This window comes from Chiloscyllium punctatum, chromosome 30 (assembly GCF_047496795.1).
Source record: "Chiloscyllium punctatum isolate Juve2018m chromosome 30, sChiPun1.3, whole genome shotgun sequence".
In the NCBI taxonomy this organism is placed as follows: domain Eukaryota; kingdom Metazoa; phylum Chordata; class Chondrichthyes; order Orectolobiformes; family Hemiscylliidae; genus Chiloscyllium; species Chiloscyllium punctatum.
Genome location: NC_092768.1, coordinates 29,264,355 through 29,284,944, shown reverse-complemented (window position 1 = coordinate 29,284,944; position 20,590 = coordinate 29,264,355). Strand labels below are relative to the sequence as shown.

The window sequence follows — 20,590 nt, the reverse complement described above, 5'->3', positions numbered from 1 at the left end:
TTAACTGACAAGGTCGTCAGTGCTTATTGTGGGCCGATCAGAACATGGAGTCAAGGCTACAGTCAGATCAGCCACGACCTGGTTGGCTTCTCAAGCCTGCCCTGCCATTCAAACAGCCCACTCAGGCTCCTAACGCATGTGTTCCTATCCAGTGACTGCAAGTTTCACTGAAAATAGGATATTGCAAATAGTTTTCATACAAAGGAATGCAACCATATACCACGGGGAGGGGGGTGGATTCCACACACACTAATTCGGGGAAAAAAAACTGCTTTGACCCTTAACCAAGTTGTCTTCCACTGGAGAAGTCATCAGTTAAGCCACCACTAACCGCTCACCCTGTGGCATATTCCCTATTCAGGAGGCTGCATTCTCCATTTTCCTTCACCCAAGATCGGCACAAGTCCTCTTGTTTGGCAACTACCATTTTCTGCATAGAAACTTTGCGAAATAAGTAACTCTTTTAGAGTCTTAGAGTCATAGAGTCACACAATATGCAAAGAGACCTTTTGGTCGACCCTATCCATGCTGACCAAAGTTGCCAAACTAAACCAGCCCCACTTGCTTCTGCTTGGTCCATTTCCCCCTAAACCTTTCCTATTCATGCACTTGTCTAAGTGTCTTTTACATGTTGTCACTGTTCCTGCATCTACTACTTCCGCTGGACGTTCACACCACCCTGTGTGTGAAAAAGTTGCCCCAAAGCTCCATTTTAAATCTTTCAGCCCTCACCTTAAACCTATGCCCTCTAGTTTTGAGCTCCCCTCCCCTAGGGAAAAGACTTTTACTATTCACCTTATCTATACCCCTTATTATTTTAATAAACCCCTGTGAAGTCTCCTCTCAACGCCTATGCACTAGTGAAAAACTCCTAGGCTAACCAGCTTCTCTTTATAACTCAAACCCTCCAGACCCAGTAACATCCCTCTAAATCTTTTCTGCACCCTCTTACAATTTAATAACATCCTTCTAAAGAAAGGTGACCAGAACTGGACACAGTATTCCAAAACTGACCTCACCAATGTCCTGTACAGCCACAACATGATGTCCCAACTCCTGTAGTCAATGGTCTGAACATTCTTTACCACCCTGTCTACCGGTGATGCAACTTTCAAAGAACTATGTACCTGAACCCCTAGGTCTCCCTGTTCTTACTTTTAAAAAATGCAAAACCTTCCTCCAATGTCCTCCACTCTCACTCCGAGAATACACATCGCACGTCCAGTGCTCACTCTTGCAAATGTGAGCCAAGGTGAGTGAGAGCTGCTGGCAGGCTATTTGACTATAGAGGCATCACAGGGAAAAAAAAAATTAAGCTTCCTTCTGACTCTCATACAAAATACAGACGTTCAAACTGCAGTCACTTAGAGAAGGCAAAGGCAGACATCAGGTTGATTTCCAACTACATTAAGCTTTTCCCTTCCCCCTTGCTTTAATTCAGTGACATTGAGGTCAACTGTAACACTCCCATGCTGTCCCAGTTGAGTTAATTCAGCTACACAGAGATCAAATGGTTACTTGCTTCCTGTGGCTTATACATCTGATGCACTAGGGGAACTGGTTCAAACACAGAATAGTACAGCACGGGAACAGCCGTTTCAGCCCACCACGTTCTGCACCAACCACGATAACCACTCTGATCTAATTCCATCTACCTGTGTGTGTATTGCCCACATCTGATAACATCATAGACTTTAACATGGCCAAAGTGGTCTCGGGGGAAGCAGTTTGTTTTCTATGTGATCACTCACGGAGGAACTACATCATTAACAATACGGTTTTTAAAAAAGAACCCAACAGAATGGAGTTAAAAAGAACCCCAAGAGATCTGTAAAAGACAAAATCAACATCATCGCTGTTCTTAAAAGTTTCTTTTTAAAAAAAGTTATCGATCAAATTCAATTAACAAAAGGAAGAGTTGGACACTGCTGATAGACAATGGAATCAGGAGCAATCTGACATCAGGAAAATGTCATTGAAAAGAAAACTGAGAGCGAGTGAGGGAGCTGGCAAAGAAGGAAGGAGAGACAAGAGACAGAAAACCAGAACTTAAAGAGCAGCCTTTCCAAAGAGGATATTATTATTATTATTATTATGTCTCAATGTCAGAATACTATCAACACGACGCAGTGACACACACATTCACACAGACGGCCAAAAGATACAACCAACAGTTAATCAAATCCAGATAAACACATCCTGCTCCAACCAACAAACCAAACTTTGCCCAGTCATTGACCATCACCGGATAAATCCCCTGCTCGGTCACAATGGTTTGAGAATCCAATGGATCACATCCCTTCCCATTCCTGATACAGATCCATTCCAAGTAACAATGTACAGAAGCCCAAACCCTTCTCTCATCCATTTCAAGTCAGCAGAATCTCAAGAGACCCTCCAACTTGATCTCTTATCGGCGACTGTGCCTGTTTTCACTTTGCGGCATCACCGGTCTTTGCCTTGACCCCAGCTATGTTTGACGACCCCAATCCTTGAACCTTGCACCCAGCACAACCTTGGGTCCATCCAGGACTCCCTATATCCTAACTCTCACTCGTCCTGTGCACCCATCACCCTCGTGCTGGCTGACCAACACCGGTTGCCAGTTTCACCGATTTCTTGACTTTACATTGCTTAACCTTGGTGCTTGAATTCCTCTATGGCCCCATCCTCTTCCAGCACAACAACTCTCCACAGTACAAAGATGTGCAGGTCAGGTGAATTGGCTAAACTGCCCATAGCTTTAGGAGCATTAGTCAGGGGTAAATATGGGGAATGGGTCTGGGTGGGTTACTCTGCGGAGGGTCGGTGTGGATTGTTGGGCCGAAGGGCATGTTTCCACACTGTAGGGAATCTAATCTAATCTCTGCCTCCCTCCCTCCCTACTCTGGCTTTTTGTCCATTCCCTACTCCCATCAATGCTGGCCACACCTTCAGCGGCCTCTGTGCTTCCCACGTCTCTCCTCCCCTCCAGTTCTGTCTCTGCTTTCCAAGCCCTCCTTCCAAGCCACTTTCTTCACTGAGCTTTTACCACCCTGCCCAAATATACCTCTGTGGGGCTCAGTGCTCACTGGTGACTGTGAAGGACTGACGGGTTAACTGGATAAAAGCAACTCGTCATTTACAATGAATGCCTTTGTTTCAGAGGCACAGTTAAGGGTTGTTATGTTATGTTACGTTCCTCTTTTGGGAATGGGCCCTTCAGTTCATGTGACTAACCACTGAATCACAGATGTGACACAGTACAGGAAGTGGCCATTTAGCTCAGCACGATTGCATCAGCTCTGTCTCCCCATTCGGCTTCCTGACCCAGCGTGCTTCTTCCACCCTTTTCCCCATAACTCTGCACACTAGGTGATTATTTGAATAAACAACATCCTTTTTTAATGACTCGACTGAATCCTCTTCCTGCTGGGTCTAAGCTTGGAAGAGGCTGCTTCGTTTCAGATTTCTACACTGGGAACAGATTTCACAAAAGGTAAACTGTTCCAAGGGCAGCAGGAACTGGGGGAGGAGCGGAATGCGGCTCCTGGTCAGGCCGAACGTGGCCAAACTCGTTCCTTCCCCAACCTCCACCAGTCAGACCCCCGTGCAACACTGCGCTTGCAACCTTACTGCAGCACAGGTTGCGAGGTGGGCCCAAGCCGGTACAGCTTCTGAACGGACGCTAGTGTCGCCTCTCACCTGGTCCGTCTCCTCTGGGCCATCGGGTCATCGGCCTCCCTCACGCCGTTCACTGCCCGGGAATGTGCCACTCTGACGTGCCGCAGCGCCTCCTGGTGGCTGAACTGGCCGCGGCTCGGCTGCCGGTGGGAGTTGCGGCCCAGGCTGTTGGAGCGAGTCAGAGAGGGCGACTGATTGAAGGGCCAGGGGAGCTCCTGCTCTTCCGGAGCACCTGTCGCGGAAGCAAACGTCAGGGTCAGTCAACCCGCACCTTTCCCGAGGGGAGACCGGCAGGCGGCCCAGTTTCCGTTGGCACGTGGAGCTCAGTAAACAGAGGGTACGGACTTCTGAGGCAGGTAGAAAGTGGATTCACGCTTACAGTCAGATCAACCGCGATCTTACTCAATGGTGAAGCAACCCTGAGAGGCCACAACATCCTCTTCCTGCTCTTTGTTCTTAAGGTCATATAACTTACTGCATAAAATAATCATGATGTGCCTGAGAGGAAACACTGAAAATCCATGAAATAGATGGCAGCCATTTAGCCTAAGGAACACCAAGTCAGCATACAGGTACAGCAAGCAATTAGCAAGGCAACTGGCAAGTTGGCCCTGTGCTACAAGGAGATGGGGGCAGTACAGACATAAGGAAGCCTTGTTAGATTAGATTAGATTACTTACAGTGTGGAAACAGGCCCTTCGGCCCAACAAGTCCACACCGCCCCACCGAAGCGCAACCCACCCATACCCCTACATTTACCCCTTCCTAACACTACGGGCAATTAGCCAATTCACCTGGCCTGCACATCTTTGGACTGGAGGAAACCGGAGCACCCGGAGGAAACCCACACAGACACGGGGAGAACGTGCAAACTCCACACAGTTAGTCGCCTGAGGCGGGAATTGAACCCGGATCTCTGGCGCTGTGAGGCAGCAGTGCTAACCACTGTGCCACCATGCCGCCCACAATTACAATTGGCGAGATTTCGCCTGCAGTGTACTCTATACGTTGTTTAACAAAGGCCGTTATTTGCATTCGAGGGAGCAGAGCAAGAGTTCACTACATTGGTGCCCAGGAGGCTGAGTGAGTTTGGGTCTACACTCTGGGGCTTAGAAGAATGGTACATGGTTTCACGGAAACATACAATATTCTGAAGGAGGTTGGACCGGACAGGACAGGACAGGACAGGACAGAACAGAAACCAAAGTGGTTTCTCCTGAATGGGGAGCCAAGAGCGTGGGAGCACTCTGTCAGGATGAGGATGAATCGCAATTGCTTCTCTCAGAAGGTTGTGAATTGTTGGGAGGTTCTCAACATTAGGGACTTATGGTACAGTTGAGAATGGGATGGACAGGTTCAAAGTCTCCCAGGGAATCCCAGGATATGGTGGGAAAACATGAACACATTGAATGGTAGGAAAGGCTGACCAGCCCGGATGATCTCCTCCTGCTCCTATTCCAGACGCCACTTTCCTGCTCTCGGCTTGTTTCCCTGTGGGTCACTGCACCGCAAGTTCAAGAGCCAAGATCACCAGCACAGGTGAAATGGAGGACTCCAACCTTTCTGCCAGTCATGGGGAACAAAGACGAGGCGACGAGCCTGTTTTTCCAGCAGGAAGTTGGGCGGGGTAGGTGGCTGGAGGTGGTGGTTGGGGGGGGGGGGGGGGGGGGGGGCGGCGTTTACCTTTCACAAGTAAGGCTTTAGAGGGATGAAATTCACAGCTGGGTTTTTGGAACAGATAATTTCAACCCTGACACTGGCCATGGTCCTGAATTCAGCGAGGAATGACTATCCTTGCCTACCTGCACTAATATTTCTCACACATAAATTGAAAAGTACAATTGTGGAAAAGACTCTAGTGCTCCCACCGATCCCACTCCCAAAGTTAGTTCAAGGTACATGACTAGTGAAGGACTCCTGGGCTGGAGATTGGGGGAAGACTTCTACAGGAGTTCAATTATTACTCCTGTAGAGTGACATTCAGGAGCACTGCTCCACTGACCAATGGACAGAGTTCTTCACCTGTGAGTTCCTCTCTCACTAGCGAGAAGGGCAGACTTTGCCCCGTGCAGAGCTTGGTAACATCACTCAAAGATTGTTACACAGGCAAATGTATCACATGTAAGGCGCACAGTGATCTGGGTTATGCAGTGCTGGATGAGGGAGGAGGCAAATAAACTGCTGAAACATTGCAGAATGGCACCAGGGTAACAGAGAGTGAGGGGTCACCGATGGTCAGACACTAATGGACTAAGGGATCACTCACCATCCCGCACAGTAATGGAGTAGGGTTTAATATCCTGTTCCACCTTCTTTGGGATGGTCCTGTGAACCAGCCTTTCCCCTCGCACTGCACCATAGAAAACCGAGAAACAGAAAAAAGATAAGAGGAGTACACAGCTGCAAAGAATTCAGAAAGCAAAATATTCACTCTGCAGCTCTAATAAGTTCATGTAGGATTATTTGAATCTATTTTGATGTTCAGGCACTGCCACTTGGCAGTGTAACACACTTGGACTGTGCGGAGGTGAATAATGAACTGATCGGATTTCATCCACGTCATTAATCGGGTCACCCAGTAACACGCTTTCCTGAAAACCCAACCTAGTCGCTCTAACAAGTAACGCCGCAGTTTGGATAATTAATCAGAGCTAGCTGAACAGGCAGACAGCACCTGGGTTTAGTTTACAAAACCTTCTAACGATGAGGAACACCTTTAAGAGTTGCACTGGAGCAACAGCCTGGACTGTGAACCCAAGTACCTGGAGTAGGACTTGAACCCCACCACGTTCTGATTGAAGGAGGTGGAAACATTACTGACTGGCCCAAAGCACGGACTTAGAGCTCAAGACCCAAAACGCTGAAGCACTAGAGCATGAGGTTTAAGAGTGATTACCTACGGGATAGCATCTTTCCGACCCTGATTCAATGATGTTTTCTTGCTTTGCGCTTTCCCACACTGAGTTACTAACTGAATAACACGACACTGGAAATAAAAGCTATCATGAGTTATTACCCCTTTACGAGGAGCAACTGGACTTACTCTGTCTGTCCCGGAAGAAACTTTCAAACACCACAAAGTTATTAACCTGAAACAAGAGAGAGAGAGCGCAAAACAGAGAGATGGGGGAGGGGAGGGCAGAAAGAGAGAGACAGACAGACAGACAGAGAGAGAAAAAACAAGCCCCGTTAGTTTATCCTCCAAGCGCTGATAAGGTTCTGCAGCAACCCACATACAATTTACATTTTTATATTGTTTTCTTTACTCTTTTGCGGATCTAAGCGTCACCGGCAACTTGCCAGTAATTTTTGCCCCCCTCCCCCCCCATAAAAGAGAAAGACATTACAGTTTCTGAAGACCACAAGCCGCTGGTGCCGAGTTCGACCCGAGCTGGCTTCCTTCATTGTGGGGGGGGGTCTCACGGCCAGTAACAGCTGGGCCATTGAAGGAGGCAGTTCAGTGGCAACCACATTGCAGAGAGTTTGGAGTCACGCGTTGGCCAGACTGGGTGAGGAGGGCAGATTTCCTTCCCTAAAGGACATCAGCGAGCCAGACTGGTTTTTTTTTTGTGTGACATTTGTTGTGGTCACAATGACTGAATTGTGAACTGAACTGTATTCCAGAATTTCTTTTCATTAATCTCAGCTGACCCTATGTCCCCTGACTATTATCTCGGGCCTATATTACTATGACAGTGACATTACCACAATGTCATCATCTCAGCATCACGTAGTACCTTTAACACAGTAAAAACAGCCAAAAGGAAACAAAATAAACAGGTGATATTAGGACCGATGACTATACACTTAGTCATAGAGTCATAGAGATGTACAGCATGGAAACAGCCCCTTCGGCCCAACCTGTCCACGCCAACCAGATATCCCAACCCAATCTAGTCCCACCTGCCAGCACCCGGCCCATATCCCTCCAAACCCTTCCTATTCATATACCCATCCAAATGCCTCTTAAATGTTGCAATTGTACCAGCCTCTGAAGACAAAGCAGACTGAAGCAGAGGGAGCTGAGGGAGTTACAAAGCTTAGAGCCCAGACAGCTGAAGTTATGGCCATGAGTGACACGAGGCGAAAAAAACAGGGATACACAAAAGGCCCAAGTGGGAATCGCAAGAGCATAGAGACATCAGACGGCTGGATGTCACTGAGCTAGCAAGAAAGCAAGGCCATAGAAGCATTTGAAAACAAGGACAGGAAAATGTTAATATAGGGACTTCAGTGAAGCAGGAACCAAAATAGTTAGGCGAGTAAACAGGGGGTAGCGGGGAAACAGGACTTGGGCTAAGTTCAGATATGCGGCCTCCTCTACACATTCCTGCGGTATAAAGACCAGGTTTTAAGAGTTAGGGTCTGTGTGCAGAAGGTGTGACCCCAATGTACCCACAGATAACTAGTCACGGTGATCTCGAGCCCAGTGGACCAGTCTGTGCTGACGTTGTTACAGGGTTGCCATGATCGATCTTATCAGGCTGTCTCTTTATCAGGAGGGAAAACGGGGAAATAAACAGGAAAGTCTGCCAATTCCTGTCCAAGAGTCAACTACAGGCACGAGCAAGCGTGGTGGATGATATGAAAAAGACAGCTAAAGTAACTGTGATACTCCATACATGTTGAAATCAGTGGAGGTGGTGTTTGGGGGGGGGGGGGGGGATTCTCAATCTTGAGCGGTCTCAATTCAAACTTCTCATTTATGAAACGCTGTAACAAACCAAGCCAGATACGGCAGATGTTGGAAGGGAAATGGGGCAAACAAAAAAAAAAGAGAAAGCCAGAAATTCTGAACGTCCAGTGGCATCTGCAGAGAGGTCAGAATGTATGTTGCAGGGCACTGACCCTTCATCTAAAAGGGGAAAAGACACCAGGTTGAGAAGGTTTGAGCTACAGGGAGAGGCTGAACAGGCTGGGGCTGTTTTCCTTGGAGTGTCGTAGACTGAGGGGTGACCTTATAGGGGTTTTTTAAATCATGAGTGGCATGGATGAGGTAAATAGACAAGGTCTTTTCCCTGGGGTGGGGGAGTCCAGAATTAGGGGGGAAAAGGTTTAGGGTGAGAGGAGAAAGATATAAAAGGGTCTTAAGGGGCAACCTTTTCACACAGAGGGTGGTGCGTGTGTGGAATGAGCTGCCAGAGGAAATGGTGGGGGCCGGTACAATTACAGCATTTAAAAGGCATCTGGATGGGTATACGAATAGGAAGGGTTCAGAGGGATATGGGGCAAGTGCTGGCAAATGGGACTAGATTAATTTAGGATATCTGGACAGCGTGGACAAGTTGGACCAAAGGGTCTCTTTCCGTGATGTACATCTCTATGACTGTATGAAGTGCAGCAATTTTTCAGCGACTCCAGGGAAACCAGAGGGGAGAAACAAAAACAAAAAGGAGCCCTGGGGGATGGGTGGCAGGCGGGAAAAATGAAATAGTGACAAGATGATGATAGGTCAAGGGGAGAGGGCAAACGAGGGTTCCAGATTTGGCACAAATTTCTGAAGGGGAAAGGCTTGGGAAATCTGGTAAAGGGCAGGGATGGAAGATTCCAGGATCGCCGCAAAGAAAGCAGGTAAATCTAGCCTTGTTAGCGTGGACACGCCTCTGGGGCGTGACAGCTGAAACTCTAGGGTGAGATTGATCTGCAATCAGATTTACACCGAGTGTTGAGCACAGGAAGCACTGGGGTTCAGACTGTCTCTGACCATGCTTAAACTACATACAAACCTCTCTTCAGTTCACCCGACCAGAAAATCCTTCTATTCCTCTCTCCTGTGTGTACTTATCCATCTAACTTTCTAACTTCACTGCAAAGACAGCTGTCTAACTTCTTGCAACACTCTCTTGTCCTTTACTAGGAGCACTTGCAGCGAAAAAAAAACAATTAAGGTTTTTGAAACTGCACGTGATCAACAAAACGAAGAGTGGAACTGAGTAGGCCTTGCTTACCTGAGGAATTGTGGCTGCTAAGCCGTAGTGTTTCTTGAGGAAGCTGAGGAACTTGCTAGAGGGGCGATCAATGGCCAGGTGGTGTGGCTTTGTGCCTTCATACTGCATCAAGCAAACATATTCATTTTAAAAGATTCCTCAGCTTTACTGCTCTCCAGCTCTGCAGCCCTCCCCACGTTTCTGCACTCTCCCAATTCTGGCCAATTTCTATTGCCCTGCTATTGACAGTCATGGTTCCAGCTGCCTATGTCTCAAGCTCTGGAATTCCTTTCCTAGATCTGTCTGCCTCTAAGTCTTTATCTGTTTGCTGTAGCAAAGTCAGAGTTTGACCAGTTACGCCAATGAGGCTGCATCTTCAGTTTTAAATGCAGTGCATTTGGGAGTTTTTTTTCCCAAGAAATAGCCATTGTAAAAAATGAGCCTTTCATTACATCGAAATCTTCTAAAGCAGTTTACTGCTTTAGTGTTACCATTGGCGCAATTTGTGAAAACGTTGCAGTCAATTTTAAAACGGCAAGATCCCAAGGGAAACAAAGGAAATGCAGATTTTCTATTGCTGGAGAAATAAACATTGGCCAGGTCATCGGAAGGGTTTCCTGCATCTCCTTCAAAGACAGGAGTTTTTACATCCACCTGAGATGGCAGGTGTGACTCTGATGCAACGTTCATCTGAAATCGGACAGCATTGCATTTCCCCCATACTTCACTGGGGTGTCAGCCTGAAGTATATGCTTGGGAATCTTTACACTGGGACTTGAACCCAATTCTCTGCGAATCAGCAGCTACTAACTGAGCCTCGGTAAACAGCAACGTGGAAGTTAGAGGATACCAGCTGAGTTATTTCACCCACTCGAGTACTGATGGCAAATGCAGCCACGCCAAAAACTTACATAGAATCATAGAACTCCTACAGTGCGGAAGCAGGCCATTTAGCCCATCAAATCTACACTTACCCTCTGAAGAGCATCCCATCCAGAACCCACCCCCTCACAGTAACCCTCCATTTCCGATTGCTAATCCACCTAGTTTACACATCCCTGAACACTACGGGGAATTTAGTATGGCCAATCCATCTAAGCTGAGGAAAATGCTGAGAAAACGCATGCACATACACGGGGGAGAATGTGCAAACTCCACACAGACAGTCGCCTGAGACTGGAATTGAACCCGGGTCCCGGGTGCTGTGAAGCAGCAGTGCTATCCCCTGAGCCACCAGGCCGCCCAAGGAAGCCTAAGTCACCCTTGCACGGGCTACCTCTGTCACATGTGGACAAATGTTCTTGGGAAACACGTTCAAGGCAACAGACGTTATCCTTAAAGTCCCAACATGATAGCTTTGTGTCTCGGTGTTAACATTCTGCATGGAGTTTCTCTGAAAGAAATTTAATCAATCACTGAACTAAGGAACAGGAGTAGACTATTCAGGCCATTAAATCTGCTCCACAATTTTATATGTCCTTGGCTGATCAAACACTTTGATGCCTTTTACCCACACTCTCTCCCCCTCCCCTCCCCCCACCAGTCATCGGCGATCTATCAATCTCTATTTTAGATAAAAACTAAACTTCCACAGTCGTTTTCTGGTAGAGAATCCCAAAAGTTCACAACTCTTGGAGTTTAAAAAAAAAATTCTTCTCATTCTGCCCCTAAATATCATCCCCTTCATTTTTAATGAGTGCCCCTTGGTTCTGGACTCCCCAACCAGGGGTAACATTCCCATCCACTGTCTTACTGCAGTTATGCAGAGCCCTGGTGAGGCTTCACTTAAGAGTACTGTGTAGAGTTTTGGTCTGTGAAGAGTCTGAGGAAGGACATGCTTGCTCTTGAGGGAGTCCAGCAAAAGTTCACCAGACTGTCCCCGTCTCCCAGGATGGCAGGACTAACATGAGGGAAGACTAGACCGATTGAGCTGGCACTAACTGGAACTTAGAAGAATGAGGCTGGGGGATCTCAGAAATTCCTGATGGGATTAGGTTAGATTAGGTTCCCTCCAGCATGGAACCAGGCCCTTTGGCCCAACAAGTCAACACCGACCCTCCGAAGAGTAACCCACCCAGACCCATTCATTCATTTACTCCTGACTAATGCACCTAACATTATGGCAACTTAGCATGGCCAATTCAGCTGACCTGCACATCTTTAGATTGTGGGAGGAAACCAGAGCACCCGGAGGAAACCCAGACAGACACGGGGAGAATGTGCAAACTCCACACAGACAGTTGCCCGAGGCGGGAATTGAACCCATGTCCCTGGTGCTGTGAGGCAGCAGTGCTAACCACTGAGCCACTGTGCCGCCCCAAAGGACAGGTTAAATGTGGGAAGAACGTTCCTGATGGAAGTCCAGGACGAGGGATCACAGTCTAAGAATAAGGAGGAAGCCAGTCAGAACTGAGATGAGGATAAATTTCTTCACTCAGGGAGTTGTGAACCGGTGGAATTCTCTCCCACAGGAAGCTGTTGGGGTCAGTTTGTTAGATATATTCAAGAGGGAGCTGGATGTGGGTTTTGCGGCTAAAGGGATCCAGGGGTACAAAGTGGAAATGGGATTCTGAAATTGTATGATCAGCCACGATCATATTGAATGGTGGAGCAGGCTTGAAGGGCCGAATGGCCTACTCCTGCACCTATTTTCCATGTTTCTATGTCTAACCCTTTCAGCAGTTTGTAGGTTTCAAATAGATCACCCTCTCATTCTTCGAAACATGAGGAAACAGCTCGTAACAAAAGGCAACCAAATCAAGAACTTATATTTATGGACAGACTTCTTAATACAGCAGAAGCTCCCCAAGATGTTTCATTGGAGTGTTATCAGATTTTTGTTAAAAATCACAAAGCCCAATCCCCCCCCCCCCTCATAGGGAAGTCTTGCAATCGCAGGAATAAAAGTACAGTAAAGCACAAAGGCCATTTTGCTAATGGAGTCAGTACAGGCTCCTTCATGAACCATAGTAAGTGCCACTCCCCTGACCCTTCCCAATATCTCTGCAATTTTGTTCTTACCTCCAAAGATATACCCAGTTCCCTTTGGAAGGTTACTGTAGAACCTGTTACAGTTTCTGTCTGTACCTGAATCATGTAGTCAAACAGCTCCTTCCCGTAACCATGGCGCTGCAGTGACACATGCACATAGAAGTCCAGGACACACAGGGGCTCCATCTCATTATGTGCACCTCGCCCATCCTACATAGCCAGAGGCACAGAGAGAGAGAGCAACAGTGTTACTGAACAACAAAGTGGGTGCTAGCCTCACATAGGACAGCGGCTGTCTGACAAAGCAGAAGACCCAACCACCGCACAGCTGGAAACAGCTCGTAACAGAAGGCAACCAGCTCAAGAACTTATATTTATGGACAGATTTCTTAATACAGCAGAAGCTCCCCAAGATGTTTCATCAGATTTTTATCAGATTTTTGTTTAAAAAAAAAATCACAAAGCTACACGAGGAGGAAGATTGAAACCTTGGTCAAGTGGGGAGGAGGACCACAGAGCGGAGGAGAGGTGTAGGAAGGAAACTCTAGGAGCTGGAGGGTGTTGATAGGTGAAGACACCCACTGACAAAGAGAAAGAATTAAAATGAAAGTCTCCATTGAGTGGAGTAAACCACACCGGAAAGCTGCCTGACCAAAGGCCTCAGTCTGGTCCATTGGAGGGATGAGACGAGTGCTAAGGCGAGTTGATTAGTGCTGTAACTGCAGAAGAGTAGGGTGTGATCTAATTGAGATGTTCAAGTTGATTAAGGAGTTGACATTATTTCTCCCATCTACCCAATCTCCTCCAGTGGGGAGACCAGAACAGAGAACATAACCTTTCTAACTGGAGCTTGGCCATTTCGGCATTCAGACTGGTGGATTATCAGGAGAATTTTCTTCATACTACAAAGGTAGTGAAAAGCTGAAACTCCCTTCCAAAATAAGGGGAGGCAACGGAGTGATGTCATTGGGTGAATAATCCGGAGGCCCAGGCTATTGCTTTGGGAATATGGATTCAAATCCCAAAACAGTAATCCAGATATTAAATCTAAAACTCTAGTATCCTTACACCGGATTCCAAACCCACAGCAATGTGGTTGACTCTGCGGTGGGGCCTCAGGAATGACCCAGTCACTCAGTTCAGGAGGGATTGAAGATGGGCAGTAAATGCGGGCCTTTTCAGTGGAGCACGCATTAAATGAAACGTTGAGACAAAAAACATCGACGAGACTGAAAAGTACAGGAATTCAAAAAGGCCAAAACCAAGATCAATAGAATTTTGTTTTGGTTAGGAAAGGGTAAGGGCTTGGATCAAAGGTGGGTTGACGGATGAGAAGCTATTACCTAAATATGTCTCTGAACAGACTCAAGACTCTAGTTCTGATGTACAATAGCGGTTGCCTAAGGCAAGATCTGGGGACAACAGATGGATGCTGCCCCCATTGTGGACTCAATTTATTTTGCACATATCAGCTTGCAAAGCAACTTTGGTGTGCGTGTGTGTGCGTGTGTGCGTGGGAGGGGGTTGGCAGTCCAAGAATCAGCGTGGACCGGTGCGATGTGTGACAAATAGGGCCAACAGGGACATCAATGCGGTGGGCTTTTATAACATTCCAGGACATGTCATCTGGTTTGATATCAGGATTTGACATTCAAACGCTACTCTAACCAGCCACTACTGAAGCAATATACCAGGAATTAATCCATTAAACAGTCCACAAGAGTTCGGACTGATAGATATTGAAAATTTTAAAACCTTGTTACATAGCCAAATTTTATTTCAGTGAAAAGGAGATGGATTTGAAATGCAGAACAGTCATACAAATTACATTGCAGTAAACTTACCCAATGCTGCAATTGCTGCACTCAGACTTTAGTTAAAAGAACGAGAGGGAACACTCACCAACACAAACAGCTTCTTGTGGCCCACCTTCAGGAAACCAATAGCGGCTCCCTTTCCACTGCAGAGAGAGCACATTAGGTCACAGTCAGCCAATCATTAGCTCAGGAGAGGTGAACATGAATACAAATCAGGTGATGCAGCCGCCCCGGAAACATTTCCTTCACAAACAGCCAAGCTATTGCAGTTCCTCGAGAGCAAGTCTTTCCTCAAACTTTACACACTTTGGAACTCCTGCTCCTGTACTTTAACTTTCTTTTCACACAGTATTTACAGCAGGGCCTCCCAAACTGTGGGGGCCACGAGCACCAAGGTAGCAGAGAATTCCTCTGCATTTTGACTCAATGTTACTGGCTACAAGGGCCCTTTGAATTCATCGCTTACTCCACTGTTGGAATATTGCGTGCAATTCTGGTCTCCTTCCTATCAGAAGGATGTTGTGAAACTTGAAAGGGTTCAGAAAAGATTTACAAGGATGTTGCCAGGGTTGGAGAGTTTGAGCTATAGGGAGAGGCTGAACAGGCTGGGGCTGTTTTCCTTGGAGCAGAGGCTGAGGGGCAACCTGATAAGAGGTTTACAAAATTATGAGGGGCATGGGTTTAGGGTGAGAGGGGAAAGATATAAAAGAGACCTCAGGGCAACTGTTTCATGCAGAGGGTGGTGTGTGTATGGAATGAGCTGCTAGAGGAAGTGGTGGAGGCTGGTACAATTACTGCATTTAAAAGGTATCTGGATGGGTATATGAATAGGAAGGGTTTGGAGGGACATGGGCCAGGTGCTGGCAGGTGGGACTAGATTAGGTTGAGATATCTGGTCGGCATGGACGGGTTGGACTGAAGGGTCTGTACATCTCTATGACTCTAATGACTCTCATGGCATTAACAGACAGAGGAGGCCTGTGAAAAGGCACATGTAACACTTTTCAACTTAAACACTCCTTCGCCAGGTTCTACATTATTCTTGTCCCATGTCTCCCTTCGCACAACCCTCTCTTCTACTTGACTCTCTCAGCTCCACCCTCTTCTGGGGTTATGGCCGCACTCAAGCTTCTGAGAGGGGACATAGTCTCAAAAGGATTTGGTGAGCAGTGATTTAAAATAAAGGGACTGGCCAATTATCCAGCCTCTGTAGGAACTGGGATTTTGCACAGACTCTACTCGGAATTGAAATCAGAATCTCATCCCCGAGGTTAGGCGAGAAAGTCACAGGCCACAACACCAGCAGAGTGGAGGAAAGGCACTGGGCTCCCTATAGTCCTTTCATCCAGCACGGTTCCAATTGTGGAACCCACTGCTCTTAGGCTTCACCACCATTAATTTATCCTGCAGGCTACAGCTGATTAATCTTTGTACAAGAAACCATCCCAAATGACAAGTTTAAGATAAACATACCTTTCACTAGTTTGAACGAAAGACCCCACATCTGACCTGGGCAATTCGATAAGAAGTTATTGTTCGGATTTGCGTTTAACATCCGTCTGGTTTCCCGCTGAAAAGCTAACTCTCAGCTCCTGCCTTTCTCAGCCAGAAACTCCAAACCCCTCTAGTCACAACTCAGACCATATGACAATATTGGAACGGTGGTGGGAGAAGAGCGAAAAACAAAGTATGAGCGCGCTAGAGGTGGAACACACACTCTCGGAGGGATTTTAGCCCAACCCAACCATCACAGAACTGGTGGGATCGTGTGAAATCCTTATTCTGTTCTGCATTGTAGTAACTAATGGTGAGATGGATCAGATGAATCTCCCAAATGATTAAAATTGCCCCTACCCAAGGAATATCCTCAAATACATTTGGCAAAATTCTAGATAATAGATACTATGATCAGTTGCGCTAAAGGATTTCAGAAACCTTTTTTTGCAGCCTAAACTAAGCCAGACTTACTTTTACACAGCATCTTTCTCAACCTCTGGGTATCTCAAAGTGCTTAAAGCAAAACCGTTCATTGATAATGCAGCCCCCTGGGACCACACAAAGTCTGGGGGGTCTCACATACAGCCCATGGCTGCACAGAAAGGAAGCAGTTGCAGTGCTGCCACTGGCTTTGCTGCCTGTGGGCAACAAGAGGTGATTTGGTGGGGATTTGGAAAAGCGTGCCTGGTAATGGGTAAGAGGGGGCAGGCAAGCCCACCTGGGTCAGAGCAGGTAGACTAGGGCCATCTGATGTAGATAAGAGCAGGGCCAGTGAGGGTGGGATCAACCTTGGCTGCAGTGGCCCACGTGATGAAACAATTCCCTTGAGATCCTCAGATAACACCTTCCAGACCACATCCACCAAAGAGGACAAGGGAAACAGATACACGGGAACACCTCCACCTGCAAGTTCCCCTCCGAAATCACTCACCATCCTGACTTGTAAATATATTACCATTCCTTCACTGCCACTGGAACAAAATCCTGGAATTCCCACCGCAAGGGCATTGTGGGTCAACCCACCGCAAGGGCATTGTGGGTCAACCCACCGCAAGGGCATTGTGGGTCAACCCACAGCAGGTGGACTGCAGCGGTTCAAGGCGGCAGCTCACCCCCACCTTCTCAAGGGGGCAAACTAGGGACAGGCAATAAAACGCTGGCCAGTCAGAGAAGGCCATGTCCCACCAATGCATAAAAAATAATTACATTGCTTCACCTGGTAATATACTCAGAAGAACCTTGAGCACAGGAAAATGGTCTTCGTGAGGGAGACATGTCGGTGTCCAAGAGTTCAACAAATGCCCTGCCCCAAGCAACCATCTGACCACCCCCTCCCTCCAGCACAACCTCCCCTCCCACTCCCGAAAGAGACAGACTGTGGTCCAGCTGCAAATTGCCATCCCCTCCACACACGTGGTAAGTTGCAGATGCTCCCCCCCTAGGCAGACTCATGTACAGAACCACCGCGGAGGTGCCCACTTACTGATTAGCAAGACCGTCTTTCAGAAGGTACAGCCGGTGCCGGTTGCTCTGCATCCGTGAGGCACTGGTGATCGGCGCAGACAACTGCTGGGCCTGCCAACGGAAACAGGAATGTAACGCACAGAGCCATTCCAGTACTTCCAAAACAGTGGCCGATCGGTGCCCAGAAACACTGCATGCACAGGGTGCTGAGAAACAGTGAGCACGCTCAGTTGTTTTCTTTCCCCAAAAGAAAGGGCTTTAAATCGGTAAATATAGAAAATGGCATTATTGCAAGAATCTGTGCTCTATTGACTGTTCCTAGGGAGACACACCGCAATAAACATCAACTGTGCCTGGGAGAACTTGGAAACAGCAGTAGGCTATTCAGCCCCTAGGGTCTGATCCACACATCAATGAGATCGTGGCTGCTCTGTAGCCAAACTCCATGGACCTGCCTTTGGCCCGTAACCCTTCAAACCCTTTGCTTAACAAAAGATATATCTATTTCAGATTTAAAACTAACAACTGATCCACCATCCACTGCAGCTTGTGGAAGAGTTGCAAACCTCTCCCACCCTGTGTTTAGATTAGATTAGATTACTTACAGTGTGGAAACAGGCCCTTTGGCCCAACAAGTCCACACCGCCCCGCCGAAGCGCAACCCACCCATACCCCTACATCTACCCCTTACCTAACACTACGGGCAATTTTGCATGGCCAATTCACCTGACCTGCACATCTTTGGACTTTGGGAGGAAACTGGAGCACCAGGAGGAAACCCACCCAGGCAAGGGGAGTACGTGCAAACTCCACACAGTCAGTCGCCTGAGGCGAGAATTGAACCCGGGTCTCTGGCGCTGTGAGGCAGCAGTGCTAACCACTGTGCCACCGTGCCGCCCACCGTGTGTGTAAAAGCGCTTCGTAACATCTCTCCTGAACAGTCTGGCCCGAATTCCCAGGCTATGCCCCTTTAGTTCTAGAATCCCCAACCTGTGGAAGTAGTTTATCTTTATCTACCCTGTCTCTTCCTGTTAATATCTCCAAGACTTCGATCAGTCACCCCTTCAATTCTAGAGAAAACAGGGCCAATTTGTACAATCTCTCCTCATGACCTAACCCCTGATATCATTCTTGCAAACCTACAATACATCTCAAGGCCAATTCATCCTTCCTCTTATGGTGGGCAGAATGCCATCGACTTAGGGAATGAAGTTCTTTGGTTTGACCAAAACTTGCAGCTCTTCCAGAGCAAGGAGTCGTTCTTGATTGAGTATTACAAACAGGCACATTGCGAGGTCAAGGACGACTTGTTGTAAAAGTCAGCTGATTAGAGCTAGGGAGAGCAACTGGGACCCCACAGAGGAGCAGGAGACAGCTATTCATCCCCATTCCCAATGGACACACCTACACGCTACATCCCTTAATATCACCAGCTATCCTTTGCAGTTCTGAAATTTTCGCTGAATTGTACGATTCAAGATTTTTTTTCAATTAAAAAGGGGTTTTCCAAATTCCACAACCCATCCTCTAAGAGCAGTCGCGACAGTTTCACCGGTCTACTCCAGTGCCCGAGTTGTTTGGAATAAGGGAAGTGTTTCCAGATTTCATCCCAGAAGTTAAGATTTTGAAAGGTTTTGCCCCCCTACTTTTAAAACACACCTCACCAGACAAAATAGCTTCTCCTAAGACTGTAAAATCCCCAACAACATCATCATTAGACTAAATGCTAAACTTCAGCACTCTAGGCTCATTCAGTTAATACTGAAAACGTGCTCAACACAACAACTGCTAGACTGGGGTCTGGGTTCTAAATATCTGGGTAGCCACGAGGGCTTTCCTAGAGATCACAGGCACATCGAGAAGATGTGGGCAAAGACATTGTAGATATTACCTTAGCTGAAGCCTCTCCCATCTTGTCCAACACTGTCGCCAGTTGATACTCAAGGGTGGCCCTGCTGGGGCAAAGAAAAAAAAAATCACAGCATCAACAATCAGCTCTTGTATTCCAAGATGGGCAGGACAAGGAATTGGACGAGTTTAAGGCCACTCCAAGCAAAGCTGGTAGTGTGCAAAGGAAATTTGCTAGAATGGCAACTGGAATTAGAGACATCAGCTAATGTGGAAAAATGCGAAGCTGGGGCTGTTCTTAAGAGCAGAAAGTGAAATGGAGATTTAATAGAAGTGGCCAAAATCATGAATAGGTTTGATAGTAGAGTTAGGGAGAAATGGCTTTCAGTACTAAGAGAACAATAATCAAAGATTTAATTCAATACAGATTTAAGATAATTGACACAAGAATTTAAGTACAGCCCCGACCTTCCAGTTGCTCGCCACTTCAATAAATCATTTGCTCCCATGTTAACATTTTTATTCTCGGCTTAGTACAGCGTAGCAGCAAAGGCTCAACAAAAGCTAGGAAAACCATTCCTCATTTTCTGCTTAGGCACTTTCCAGACTTCAGGACTTGACATGGAGTTCAGCACTTCAGAATATGAATACTGTCCTCAACCTTGATTACGACTACCTCCACCCCATGAATAACCCATGTCCTGTTTGTCTCTTATTGGTTTTGATTCCAGATCAGGTCTATTTGCTTCTAGTCAAAGCTACCATTAATACCTACTTTGCATCTCAATCTCTTCTTTACAGCCCTGTTTTTTTCCCCCTCTTGGCTCACTCACCACCTGTTTCACTGGCTTCTCCTCCCTCTTTGTCAATAGCATAAAAATTATTAATTTCCAGCCCCTTTCAGTTCCAAAAGAAGAATAAATGGACTTAAGTGTTAACTGTGCCCCCCCCCCCCTCCATAGGAGGTTGCTAGATGTGCTGCATTTCTCCAGCATTTTCTGTTTTTACTGCAAAGGGAGAGGAGTTTGTTTTTTTTTCCTAAAAAAAAGTAATGCCTGATGATGATATGGAGTAAATTACCTGAAAAGTTGGAAAAGTGGATTCAATTGTGACTTTCACAAGGGAACTGGATGAATTCGTCAAGAGCAAAGTGTAATATTGTAGACTTTAGAACCTTAACTGTTCACGGATTGAATGAATCAACAAAAATAAACCCATGGAAACAGTCAGCAATAACTCTGTTTGGAACAAACTATTAATAGGACAAGGACAAACCTATACAGGTATTGAAAGCAATTAGCCATGTCTTGGGAGTGGAGGCTATGTAGATAAAATTGCTTTGAGACCTGCTTGGTAAACTGGATGTTTTATTCCCATAAGGAA

General features: G+C 46.8%; 1 protein-coding gene across 5 annotated transcripts in view; it reads right to left on the bottom strand.

The window, feature by feature from the left end:
* Positions 1-20,590, bottom strand: part of atat1 (alpha tubulin acetyltransferase 1) — a 67,982-nt gene that overhangs the window by 29,458 nt on the left and 17,934 nt on the right. For 3 of the 5 annotated variants that reach the window (XM_072550153.1, XM_072550156.1, XM_072550155.1), the window contains exons 2-9: positions 19,251-19,311; positions 17,379-17,470; positions 14,484-14,541; positions 12,678-12,791; positions 9,612-9,713; positions 6,707-6,752; positions 5,930-6,013; positions 3,685-3,895 (exon numbers count right to left, since the gene is read on the bottom strand). In XM_072550153.1, the coding sequence (XP_072406254.1) occupies positions 3,685-3,895; positions 5,930-6,013; positions 6,707-6,752; positions 9,612-9,713; positions 12,678-12,791; positions 14,484-14,541; positions 17,379-17,470; positions 19,251-19,311 (768 nt within the window). Of the gene's footprint in view, positions 1-3,684; positions 3,896-5,929; positions 6,014-6,706; positions 6,753-9,611; positions 9,714-12,677; positions 12,792-14,483; positions 14,542-17,378; positions 17,471-19,250; positions 19,315-20,590 lie in introns of all 5 variants that reach the window. The other 2 variants (XM_072550152.1, XM_072550154.1) reach the window with 1 other exon arrangement.